The following is a 13,467-nucleotide window of genomic DNA, read 5'->3' as shown; positions in this document are numbered from 1 at the left end:
AATGTCAAATGAGTGCCAATAATCCTTTATAGTGTTGTCTGACCTGTCCAAAGCTGTCACCATTTCCATGAAGGTTTGGCAGAGGTAATAGGCTTCAAATGTTGCTATTACCCCTTGGTTAATTGGTTGCAAAACTGAAGTGGCATTTGGTGGCATATAAACAATATTGACATCCAGAGATGTTGTGACTTCAGCAAGGTTTGCAGGATAGCCGGCGTCATTGTCCAAGAGAAGAAGAGCCTTGGCTGGTAACTCATTCTCTTGACAAAAACGGAGTGCAGTAGAGCAAAAATAGGTATACCAGTCCAAGAAGATTTCTTGGACTGGTACACCTATTTTTAATGCTATCATATGCACAAGTGAGATACGGAGTAACAAGTTTACAAAGCTTAAAAAATAGGAATGAAGACAAGATTAAGAAAATTTATATATTTTATATAATTGAAAATTTGATGGAAGGGGAAACATATTTCACCATAATAACATAAAAACCCACAGAATTCTAGCTATCGGTATTATTGCAAATGCAATAAGATTGAGTTTATAATAGATTGCATTAACAGAAAAGCGCCCAATAAACCGGAAACGGCAAATTGTTTTTATTGTTTTATGTAGTGACATCCAAAAATGTGCTTTAGAAAAATATCGGAAAGGGTTTTCAAAATTAATTCTTATAACCAAACATATAATGATAAAAGTGTAGTGCATTTTATTGATTTGAATTGGTTTTTTTATATTAAAGTGGCTGATTCCACTAACTAGTGATCATGTTAATTGGCACCTACTTATTTCACTTTAGAATGGGATGGGATGGGCTTATGATTGTCTCTGACCAGATCAGACCACACCACGTGGTCCTTCCTCTCGGCCAATAGCAGTCTTTATAAACGTGATGGCCACTTGATTTGTTTTTGCATCCTTTAGTTGAAGTGATTTTTTTTTATGTTGTGCTTTAATCAGTATATTAGTTTTAATCAATATGTACAATTTCCATTATAAAAATCACCATCTAGAGAGATAAATAGCTTAGTTATGTAGCAAAAATTTTGACTTTCGAGGTCTTGGAACCGACTTGCATAAAATATCTTCAAATAGGCTTATGAGGTTGGGAGAATTCATATTCACAAGCAATTAAATTGATACACCAACCATGTTGTATTAAAATAATAATTTAATACTGCAAAATAAATGTACATAACATAGATATTTATAATTAAAACAATTAAAACTATTTACAATAAAATAATACAAATAAAATAAGAGCGATAAAAAGTATTATAAAACATTAAAATAAGTTAAAATAGTTTAAAAGACTTAAAATACTGGATACCGTATTTTAAGTCTTTTAAAGTATTTTAACTTATTTTATTTTAACGTTTTATAATACTTTTATCGCTTTTATTTTATTTGTATTATTTTATTGTAAATGGTTTTAATTGTTTTAATTATAAATATCTATGTTATGTACATTTATTTTGCAGTATTAAATTATTTTAATACAACACGGTTGGTGTATCAATTTAATTGCTTGTGAGTGTGGACTTGGAAAAAAATAATGTGCTATTGGGTTCACATTACGATATTTTCACGATACAGTGATAGTGTCTCTGAACAGATTAATGTCGTAAAGCAGGGCTCCACTGTATTTAATAAAATAAAAAGAGATACAAAATGTGAAAATTCATAACAGAAGAGATTTATAGTTTCCATTTTCATGTTTTCATTTCTGCAAATTTATTGATAACCTCATCAAAATTAATTTTACTGGCATATTCATTTTTAATAGATAATATAGCTAGATTTGATAATCTAGTCTGACCCATTGGTGAGTGGAAGTAATTTTTAATTAATATTAATTTGGAAAAGTTTCTTTCACAAGAAGCTATAGATACACATAATGTTATACTCAGCCATTTCTGAATTAACAGAATATTTATAAGGCGGCATCGTTTTAAGTTGTATCTCATATTGTGAATACCTTCACGAGTTGCCATTATATTGCACTACTTCAAATAAGTAACGCTTCACTAATGTTAAACACTAATGTTACTTATTCTCAGTGTTAGGGAAAACACTAATGTTACTTATTCTCAGATGGATACCACCACCCAGACGGCACCATTTCAGGGCTATTTTATATATGTGATAATAACTCAACTATCCACTAGTCCCTATTAGACTTAGAAAAGCAAAAAGGTAGAGGGAAAGTAATAAGGAATGGAAGAGGAAAAGAAACGGTGTAGAAGAATGAAAGGAGCAGTAACTCCTTCAACTCGCACCACTCAAAAACTCATAAGCTCCTCGAATAGGCAACGCTTCCCCAGTGGAGAAGGCTGTTGTTACCTATTCTTGGAAACTCCAGACATCATCAGGCTCCCCCTGGTGCTGTTTCAGGGTTATTTGGCCCTTCTTCGGTGGGTGGGTAGGTACCCAGGTGATGCAATGATGGCAAAACAGTTATGAAGTATAACTCCACAATATGAAAGATGCCTGATGGTGTATGATGTATTTAGACTAAGATGCGTTTAGGGCTAAAGCCTCTTCAGGTGAAGCGTTACTTATTTGAAGTAGTGCAATATCATGGCAACTCATTGTGAAGGTATTCACAATATGAGATACAACTTAAAACGATGCCACCTTATAAATATTCTGTTAATTCAGAAATAGCTGTGTATTAATTTGGTAGAGATCCAAAAAGTCCCACTTTATAATAAACTCTACCACTGCAAAGCTGTCTACTCTTTTGCTTCCTCAACAGTTATTTTTGCAGCTTGTAAGTGATGTGACATCTTAGTCAGCCAATTTTGTGATACATAATGAAATTCATTGAAAATTTTGTTCAGCTTTGAAATATGTATTTCATATTTTTCTTTCTTTGCAACAACCAAATTATATGGTTGAATAATTAATGGCAAACATGGAAAGAATTGCTTCCATCGCTTTCGAACGAACCTCCAATTCTCAACAGAACCTATCCAGGCATTTATACATCGCTATTTTCATTTCTTCTTCGGGTGACAGTCCAGCATCCTTCACCATTTCTTCTTGCATTTGGTTTTTTTTTTTTTTTTTTAATCCTTATTCTTCCTATTGAAATGCCCATTTCCTCACAAGTTGTATTTGCAAATTGAAGAGCCCTTTCTATAATTTTATTTCTTTCTTCATTAATAAATAATTTTAAGGTCTGTAACTTTATAACACATTTTTCCAGGCTTATTCCACCTGTTTGTAAATTTTTTTTAAGTACGGTTAGAATTCTTGTAGAATTTCGTGCCAGAAAGAAAGAAAACTTAGAAAAGAAAAATCATACATGGATGATAATAAAATTTCAGCGGTCCCTCTGATATCTATATTCTCTTGAGGTTCACACAATGTTTGTAGAGCGGAATTTATTTTTTCAAAATTCATTTTTACCATATTTACAGATTCATAATGTGCACTCCACCTTGTCTGGGCAAGTGTTTTCACTGTTATTCTGTGTTTTTTTGAAACTTTATTCTTTCTTTTCTAAACTGAAAAGAAAGAATAAAGGTTTTCCAGAGTTCCAAAGAAGGTCTTGCGTGACGAAATGCTTGTAAATGCACTCCACATAAATTTAACGAGTGGTTTGCACAGGGCATAAACAATGCTTTGGGATTAATTTCCTTAATTTTAGATTGAGCCCCACCATGAATTCCTGCCATGGTTGCCGCACTGTTGTAGCCTTGACCACGGCACAGATTTATATCCAGTCCATCTTTTTCTAAATTTTCAAAATTTCTTTGAGTTTGGTAGTGATCTTTCCAACAATGGGGAAGAAGCCTAAAAATAGCTCCTTCACTTCAACCTTGTCACCTACAAAGTTGAACATATCTATTTACTTCACACATTTAGCCAGTGTGGGATATGTCTGGTATACTGTCAAATAGAATTCCAAATATTTTGCTTGTTTTATATTATCACCCAGTATTTTTTTTTTTTCTCTCGCATAATTTCCTAAAAAGTTAATAAACTCATTTCGAATCACTGGTGATAAATATGAAGGTTCTTTCCTATTAGATGGACGTTAAATTCTTAAAATTTGTTCTTTCAAAACATGATCATAATTTGATAGTAAATCTACCATTTCTCTAAAATTTCCTTTATTTGTAGAAAATATGGATTCATCATGTCCACAAAAAGGAAGATTCTGATGAGCCAGAAATAAAATTACATTTAAAAGCCAATGTAAAACATCTCTCCCTCAATCCCTCCCTCCCTTTCTTTCTTTCTTTATCCAGTACTATCTGATGAATGTGGTCAATAGTTTGTTGAAACTGAACTCCAGGTTTTCCACTTCTCCAAGCATGAGAGATTTTGTTCACTATTTTCATGGTCAGAAACCTTTTGGGTTCAATTTCTACCAAGTTTTAAATCCCATGATAAAGTTGAATGTTTCAATTTCTTTATTCTCCAATAAAAATAGTTTGCTGCAAAAACAAAATGAATTTCCTGATGATGGTGAATAAACCATTCATATTCTTAAAATGCTTTCCCATTTGGCAGTGTCTTATAAAACCAGGAAGTAGTTAGCTGTCGACATTTCCCTTTAATTTTTTCTCCTGCTCTTTCAACAGTATCAAAAGGTCCGTCCTTATTTTCAAAATATTCACTGCTTTTTTTTTAATAAAATAAATCCTCAAGTTATCTGGTTCCCGCCTGGATAGGCCAAAAAGTGACGTAATACTTTGATTTCCTCTTCCTTTTCAGCATCTTCTCTCTGCTCTTGTATTTTCACTGGATTCTTCTCCACTAGTTGATGAATAACTTTCTCTGTTGCATCCTCTTGAGAAGATGACTCTTGTACTTGCACTTTTGATTTATCATGCTGAATATTGATTGCACTAGATGTTGAAGGTGTAACATGCTTCAACAATAATCCAGACATTGTTTGAATAACTTCTTCTCTTGCTTTCTTTGCTTTTTTCTGTTGATATCTGCTGAGTCGATTTCTCTTCATTTTGTACTTACATGTAGGGACCTATGTAAAGTTCATTAAAAAAATGGAAAAATCTGTAAAATGTAAGATAAGTAGAAATGAAAAATGAGTTTTTAGAAAATACAAAGGCTCGCCTGTATACTTTGTATAAATCCACTCACCAAAAATGTGGTGCTAATTTAATGACTTGTAAGACTAAACTTGTTTGTAAAGGCTGAATATTGTTTTGATCCCCAGTTTTATGTTCCTTAATAACATACCAAAAATTTAAACCCAAATAATACAGCCGCAGTCAGTCAGTCAAAAAATCAAAGTATCTTGTCGTTAATTAAATTGTGTGAAATAGAAATTTCAAGTAACAACTGTAAATTTAAGTAGAGAAAGATAAATTTTTAAAAAAGGTTGAAATTATTTTGTTAAAGTTAATACTTTCCTTCTCATATTTTCAAATGATGGCACCTGGGGCAGACACACCCATTTGTCACACCACTGATCCCACAATAATATACCAGTTAAGTAGTACAAGACTCAAGGTGGTGAAGAATGAAAGCAACTATACAGTCCAACAGGAAGTTTCTTGAACAGTGTAGACAGACTGCCAGGACAGATCATGAGGTGATTATCCTGTAAAAAGGATAGGTGGAACAGGACCAGGGTATGTCTGCCAGGGGCCAAGGTTGATGACGTTGTAGAGCGGATATCATCTTTCAAGGGCACAAAAGGTGATATAGTTGTACACGTTGGCACTAATGATATTAAGAGTAGGAGACCGGCAGAATTACTCAACAAGTACAGGTCACTGTTGAAAAAAAGCCGAGAATTAGGGTTGAATTTGAAAGTGTTTGCAATTCTGCCCAGACACGATAGGAGGGAGTATATGATGAGAGCCTTGTCGATCAATTCGGCCCTGGAAAGATTGTGCAAGGCTCAAGGGGTAGAATTTTTTTCAGCCTGGACTGTACTTGTTAACAGGAGAGATTGCTTCTACAGGGATGGGATACACTTAAATAGAAAGGGTGCAAGAATATTTGCTGATGCTATCGAGGCAGTGTTAGGTGGGTCGGAAAACTGCTAGCTTGGGGGGATACAAAGACTAATCGTTTAACAGTCACACTAGTGTGTGGTCACAATAGTTTAACAGTCACTAGTGTGTGGTCACTCACACACTAGTCAGACTTTTGTGGATTTATTGGATGATTGTTTTCTGCAGCAGCATGTTCGAGAGGCAACCAGAGAAAGTAATGATCTGGTTATCAGCAGTGATCATTCGTGTATTAAGAATTTGCAGATAAAGGAACCACTAGGTGGCAGTGATCACAGTGTGCTGAAGTGGGATTTACTCAAAGAGGTAACTACCGTCAGGGGTAAAGGAAAAGGTTTTTGCTTCCGTAAAGGGGAGTACAGTGGTCTCAGACAGTTTTTAAATTCTGTACAGTGGGATCGACTGACGATGTTACAAACAGTAAATTCTAAGTGGGAAGCATTCAAGGAATTAATCGTGGAAGCTACTAGACTTTTCATACCGATGAAGAAATATTGTTCAAGGTTTAGGCCTAAATGGTTATCAAATGAACTAATGAGACTCGTGACAGAGAAGAAAAATGCATGGGATGCATATAAATTATCAGGCGACGCAGAAGCCTGTAGCAGATATAAGCTAGTCTGTAATCAGGTCACAAAGGAGGTTCGGCAGGCAAAGGCGGATTACGAGAAATCTTTGGCAAAAGATGCTAAGAAAAACAGCAAGGATTTCTTTACTTATATAAACTCTAAAAGGAAGGGGCTGAATATGATTGGTCCACTTGACATCGATGGTTCGACTGTTGATGATCCTGCTCAGATAGCAAACAAACTGAATGAGTATTTTGCATCTACATTCACACGTGAGGAATCATTACAGTTTGAAAATGGAAGAAGGTTATCAAATTGTAGCAGTGTGCTTAATGATTTTGTAATAACTGAGAGCAAAGTGGAGGAGAAATTGTTGAAGTTAAACATAAGAAAGGCACCTGGGGCGGATGGGATCTATCCAGTTATATTAAAGGAGGCGGCAAAGCAACTAAGCAAACCCTTAGCCATAATTATGAGAGCATCCTTGGATTCAGGGGAGGTTCCCACGGACTGGAGATGTGCAAATGTATCCCCAATTCACAAAGGAGGTTCGAAGGGTGACACGAATAATTACAGACCAGTTAGTTTAACTTCTGTTCCGGGTAAAATAATGGAGTCACTGGTTAAAGATGCATTGCAGGATCATCTAGACAAGACTGCAGCAATAATTCAAACACAGCATGGGTTTGTTAAGGGAAAGTCTTGTCTGACAAATTTGATTGGTTATTATGATGTGGTCACAAAGGAACTGGATGCAAAAAATAATTTTGATATCATATACTTGGATTTCAGGAAAGCTTTTGACACTGTTGCGCGTGGAAGACTACTGTACAAATTGGAGCAGAATGGTATTAAGGGTAAGTTGCTACAATGGATAAAAGGATGGTTAAGTGGGAGAAGACAGAGGGTGGTAATCAATGGGTGCTGCTCTTCGTGGACTAATGTTATTAGTGGAGTCCCACAGGGTTCGGTGTTGGGTCCACTGTTGTTTTGTATATTTATCAATGATATTGATGAAGGTATATCAGGCTTAATGTCGAAGTTTGCAGATGACACGAAGGTTGGCAGGGTTGTTAATGACAGTAATGGCAGTGTGCTACTGCAACAGGATCTAGATAATTTGGGCAGATGGGCTAAGAAGTGGCAACTGAAGTTTAACCTTGACAAATGCAAAGTACTGCATATGGGTAGACGTAACCCCAGAGAAACGTACCAACTGTGTGGTACTACACTTAAGGTGGTAGAAAATGAAAAAGACCTGGGAGTAATTGTGCAGTCAGATATGAAGTTTTCTGAGCAATGTAGACAGGCTGCTAGGGCAGGCCATGGGGTTTTGTCAATGATATATAGGAATTTTGCTAGCAGGGAAAAGGAGGTGATTGTCCCTCTGTATAAGGCAATGGTCAGGCCACGCCTTGAGTACTGCGTACAGGTCTGGAGGCCTCATTTTAGGAAGGATGTAGATTTGCTTGAACGTGTACAGAGAAGAGCAACACGATTGGTGAGGGGAATGAAGGGATCCTCTTACCAAGAGAGGCTTAAGTTCTGCAAATTGCAGTGGCTGGAGACTAGGCACCTGCGCGGTGATCTGATTGAGGTGTATAAGGCCTTGAATGGGTTGAGCACGCTGAATTCTGATGGGATCCTCCCACTTGTTCAGAATACGAACCTACGGGGACATAAGTTCAAATTAAGAAAGGATAGATGTAGAATAGATGTGCGGAAATTTGCCTTTAGCCAGCGGGTGGTTAATTGCTGGAACAAACTTCCATCTGTCGTTGTGGAAGTTGATAGGTTTAATAAATTTAAGGAGGAACTGGACAGGCAATTGGAGGGTATGGTGTGATTTTTTTTTTTTTTTTTTGGCTGATGCTGCATAAGCTCCTACACTTGCTTTCTTGCATCAAGTGCCACTACTACTACTACTATCCCTTTGTAAAAGGAAATGGTTAGGCTGCATGCAGGTCTGGAAGCCTCATTTTAAGAAGGATGTGGATTTCTTGGAACAGGTGCAGAGAAGAGCAAAAAACTAGATTAGCCAAGGACAAAGAAGCATATTCTTACCATGAAAGTCTTCAATTCTGTAAATTGCATGCCTGGAAACAGGGCACTTGCAAAATGACCTGAGTGAAGTATTTAAAGCCTTAAATGCACTAAGTAAACTAAATGCTGATGGCATCCTTAGTCTTTCTCAAGAAACTCACACATAAGGGAACATAAATCTAAATGAAAATAGAATGGTTGCAGAATGTGCAAAAGTGAAAATTTGCTCTTATCCAGAAGGTAATTGACTATTGGAAAAACACTACCATCTGGTATTGTGGAAGTGGATAGTTTGAATAAATTTAAAGTAGAATTAACTTCCCTCCCCCCCTTTTTTTTTGCTGTTACTGTATAAGCTTGCTTCCTTACATCATTGACTAATACTCATGCTGAGTCTGTGCTGTGCAGTATAATAGTGTGAGTCTGTGAAGTATGATACTGAAATCCATTTTTTGAGGGGGGGGGGGGTCCAAAAGACAAGGACTTTCATCCCATCTCTATAAGCTGCAATTTATTAAAACTGCTCAAGAAGACTGCTGCCAATTATGATTATGCACTGTTTCTGGAAAGACCTCTATATTTATACACTGATTGCAAAGAGATCAACTGTGACAAATCTAAAGGATACCCTATTTCAGATCCAGATGACTGAATGCCAAAGGACAGATTGATGTAATCTTTTTAGACATCAAAGCTGCTTTTGACAATGTCTAAATCAATGCCTCGATGATAATACTTGAAAGGTATTTTAGAATACAGGAAGGTTTGTTAAAAATCCTAGTTTCCATTCTCAAACAGAGGCATTTGATGGTTGAACACAGGACCTTCCATTCAAACCACATCATCTACAGAGGATTCCCCCAAGGTTCTGCCCTTTTTTTGCTGCTGCTTTGGATCCCTTTCTTTCTATGCATCCTGATTTTGGCACTTATGCAGATGATATAAAACTCTGCTTCTTTTCCAAACAGTGTGACAAATCTGGCACTATCAATACCTATGCTGCTTCCCTAATAGAATTTGACTTTATCTGAATAAAATTGGCATATCCATAAACTCGACCAAGTCAGCTCAAATACCTTTCACCAACTTAAAGAAGAACAATAACATTGACATATACACCAATGGTACTAGTGTCCAGAAGGTCTCACATCACACTGATTTAGGGCTTACATAGGATGAAGACCTGACCTTCCAACAGCACTTCACCAACACTAAGGCAAAAACTTTGTCAGCATTGTGGGCACTAAGATAGGAAATTATTGGAATAAATAACAACAAACTTGCCGCTCGGTACATACAATCATGTCTTGTTCCGATTTCCATGTATGCATTGACGATTTGGTCCTCTGTTTCTCCTCACTAACATCAAAAAAATTCATGGATATCAAGTACCTATGAATTTTAAGGTGGTTAAACAGTGTTAATGGCCACCCTTTCACCATCTTGAGATCTATAATTTATGCAAACCTTTGTTGTACCACTTGGAAACAGTTGCTCTTGGCAGAAAATCTATGCATCCTCTCTCGGCTCCACACTGATCATCTTCACTTCCCAAATGTCTGCAATCTTGTTGCAGGCCCTAGGCTGTCCTGTGTCCTTCTCAATGACACATGGATTCTCCTAAGAAGCTCATTATGGAATTTAATCATACTTAGAAGATTTTTCCAGCTAACACCCTCCAAACTGCTGTAGCAGTTTTCTGATTATCCCCTTCAGGATGGAATCCCTATTCAACCCTACTTTACTCTCCTCTGCTGAGAACAATTAATTTGTTTTAATTTATTATGTTTGTATGTATAACAATACATATGCATTTATGTGTCTACGTTTTGCATGAATCACTGTATATATATATTTTTCACAAAGTTTATTTACACATCCCAAGTTCTAAAAATTATTTCTATTCATACAGAATTAAAGTATTTCCTCTCTGATCATTAATCATTTTCTTTGCATGTCCTTTAAGCAGTATATAAAGGTTCTGTTATACTTTTGTTCTGCATATATTTTTAAATATATGATTGGATACTATGATGTGGTTACAAAGAAACTGGATGCAAAAAATAATATTTATATCATATACTTGGATTTCAGGAAAGCTTGAAGACTACTGTACAAATTGGAGCAGAATGGTATTAAGGATAAGTTGCTACAATGGATAAAAGGGTGGTTGAGTGGGAAAAGACAGAAGGTGGTAATCAATGGATGCTGCTCTTTGTGGACTAATGTTATTATTGAAGTTCCACAGGGTTCAGTGTTGGGACTGTTGTTGTATATTTATCAATAATATTGATGGATGAAGGTATATCAGGCTAAGTGTCGAAGTTTGCAGATGATACAAAAGTTGGTAGGGTTGTTTATGACAGTAATGGCAGTGTGCTACTGCAACAGGATCTAGAAAATTTGGGTAGATGGGCTGAGAAGTAGCAACTGAAATTTAACATTGACAATTGCAAAGTACTGCATATAGGTAGAAGTAACCCAGGGGAACATACTATCTGTGTGCTACTACACTTAGGGTGGTAGCAAATGAAAAAGACCTGGGAGTAATTATGCAGTCAGATATGAAGTTTTCTGAGCAATGCAGACAGGCTGCAAGAGCAAGTCATGGGGTTTTGTCAATGATATACAGGAATTTTGCTAGCTGGGAAAAGGAGGTGATTATCCCTTTGTATAAGGCAATTTGCCTTTAGCCAGTGGGTGTTAATTGCTGGAACAAACTTCCATCTGTCATTGTGGAAGTTGATAGTTTAAATAAATTCAAGGAGGAACTGGTTGTGTGAATTTTTTTTTCTTTTTTCTGTTGCTACATAAGCTCATATGCTTGCATCACATGCCACTATTACTAATATTTATTGTGAGAATAAATGCTTATTATTATTTGAAAATAGCAAACATTTCTATACTAGGAGGGAACAAACTAGATATTTTTATCTGCATGAAAATTTTCTAAATAGCTCTGTGTACACTACTTTGAATGCTACTCATTTTAAATTTGCACATTGTGTTGTAATTTTTTGATAGTCAAAAGTTGATTCTTATGGAAGAACTTAAAACCACATAATAAAATTTGTCTTTTCCAGTCCTAATAGTAGATGATTATCTCCATTCTCAGAAATAAATTCACATCATTCTCCTGACCCACCCCTCAGTGTTGTCTTTGCTTATTTAAGAGTTAACCTATTATTAATTTTTTTTTGAATAGTGCAAGGTATAGTGCATTTTAAAACATACTTGAATTTAAGTGTTACCTGCCCGTATTGTTGCTTTTCACACCAATAACCATCACTTCATGAACACTACTAACAGCTGCATTAAATGTTTCACTGATATATATTTGCACTAGTTTCAAATCACATACTTTTATTGCAGCCAATAAAATACACATGCCTTTGTTTACAACACTTTATGACAGGAGTGGACAAACTTAATAATTATGAGAATTGCACAAGGTATTATTTGAAGGCTTTGAGAGCCATACAAGATAATTTTTTTAACATTTGTGAGACAAGCTTTTGAAGTGCAAAACCTTGTGACCTGTTAAAGTGTTGCTTTTGAAGTTTTGGGTGACTTTTAGGAAATAAAATTCATGTAGGCAGTAAAAATTTACTTCTCAGATTGAGCTATTTCAAAATCAGTTAATAGTTTTGTTTTAACTACATTTAATATTCTCTTTTTGTAAAATAATAAGAGAAGTTTACCTCAATATAAATATACTATCACATTTAATATTCTCATCAATGAATAAAGTTAAAAAATACATTATAACCTTTTATAAAATGACAGAGAAAATAGAGCAAAAACAAACTGCAATAACTGGAGTTGAATTATTATGATTAATTTTTCATATCTTAGGGTCTTTTAAAAAAAGGTTAAGAGACATTTTGGAAGTGAAACTGTCTTTTATTGAAATAGTGCATGAAATTTTTTTCCTTACAATTTTTTTTTTTTTTTTCATTATTTGAAACAAATGTCCATTTATTTTTGAGTGAATAAAAGATAGTAACTTTGAATTGCTTGAAAAATTATAACTGGTATTAAAACCACTAGATATTTGGTTGCTATACACAAGATTTTTTTTAAAATCTTTTATATATATATATAAAATTTTCCTATTAATAAAAATATTATTTTGAGACATGAATTTTGGCAGTCGCAGGTCAAGCATCAAAGAGCTACATGCAGCTCATGAGCTGCAGTTTGGCGATATCTGCTATATGACCTTTTAATTTTGCATTTCATTTGAAAAGTATTGATGATTTATAGTATATATTTATCATAAGACTAAATTAAAGCAGAACTTCTTTAGAGATGTAATGATTATATTATATTTTTAGAAATGCTACATTTGGTTTTTTCTTCGATTTTTCCTTATTTTCCATTATTCATATGTATATTATATATTTATAGCAGGTAGTTTGACACTGTTTATCAACAAAGATGGCACAGCTGCTCTTGGAAGTCACAGTCTAGAGAGTTCTATACCTGGAGGAAGCTATGAAGAAGTTGTTATTGGAAATAGATAGCAGAAGGAGAAATTGCATCCAACCTTGGTGCATACTGTTTGTAATGTTATGTAGAATTCAAAATATTTGTAAGGTCATCATTGATGTTCTTGAGCAAAGGAAATGCCAACAAATGTAGAATTATTAACCCACTGCTCTTTTTTTTTTTTTCCCCTTTTCTTTTTTTTTCTTTTCTTTTTTTTTCTTTTCTTTTTTTTTTTATTGATATGTACAGTTCCATACAAAATTGTATGTTTGTGTATGGCTCTCTCCAGTTTCTTATTTAACCTCAAAAATGTTTTTAAATACTTAACCATTCCAACTTTTCTGAATATCACTTTACCTCATCAC

General features: G+C 34.9%; 1 protein-coding gene across 1 annotated transcript in view; it reads left to right on the top strand.

Annotated features, from left to right (window-relative positions):
- The window catches only part of LOC150089484 (EEIG family member 2), a 140,105-nt gene extending 126,864 nt beyond the window's left edge, over window positions 1-13,241 (top strand). The window contains exon 8 of the mRNA XM_090368617.1: window positions 13,022-13,241. Coding sequence (XP_090224743.1) covers window positions 13,022-13,137 — 116 coding nt within the window. The 3' untranslated portion in view covers window positions 13,138-13,241. The remainder of the gene's footprint in view (window positions 1-13,021) is intronic.
- The last annotated feature ends 226 nt before the right edge of the window (window positions 13,242-13,467 follow it).

Source organism: Mastigoproctus giganteus, chromosome 2, assembly GCF_048544385.1.
Source record: "Mastigoproctus giganteus isolate SK-2022 chromosome 2, ASM4854438v1, whole genome shotgun sequence".
NCBI classification, from domain to species: Eukaryota; Metazoa; Arthropoda; class Arachnida; order Uropygi; family Thelyphonidae; genus Mastigoproctus; species Mastigoproctus giganteus.
Note: the sequence above shows the minus strand (reverse complement) of the source record. Positions and strands in the feature narration are given on the sequence as shown.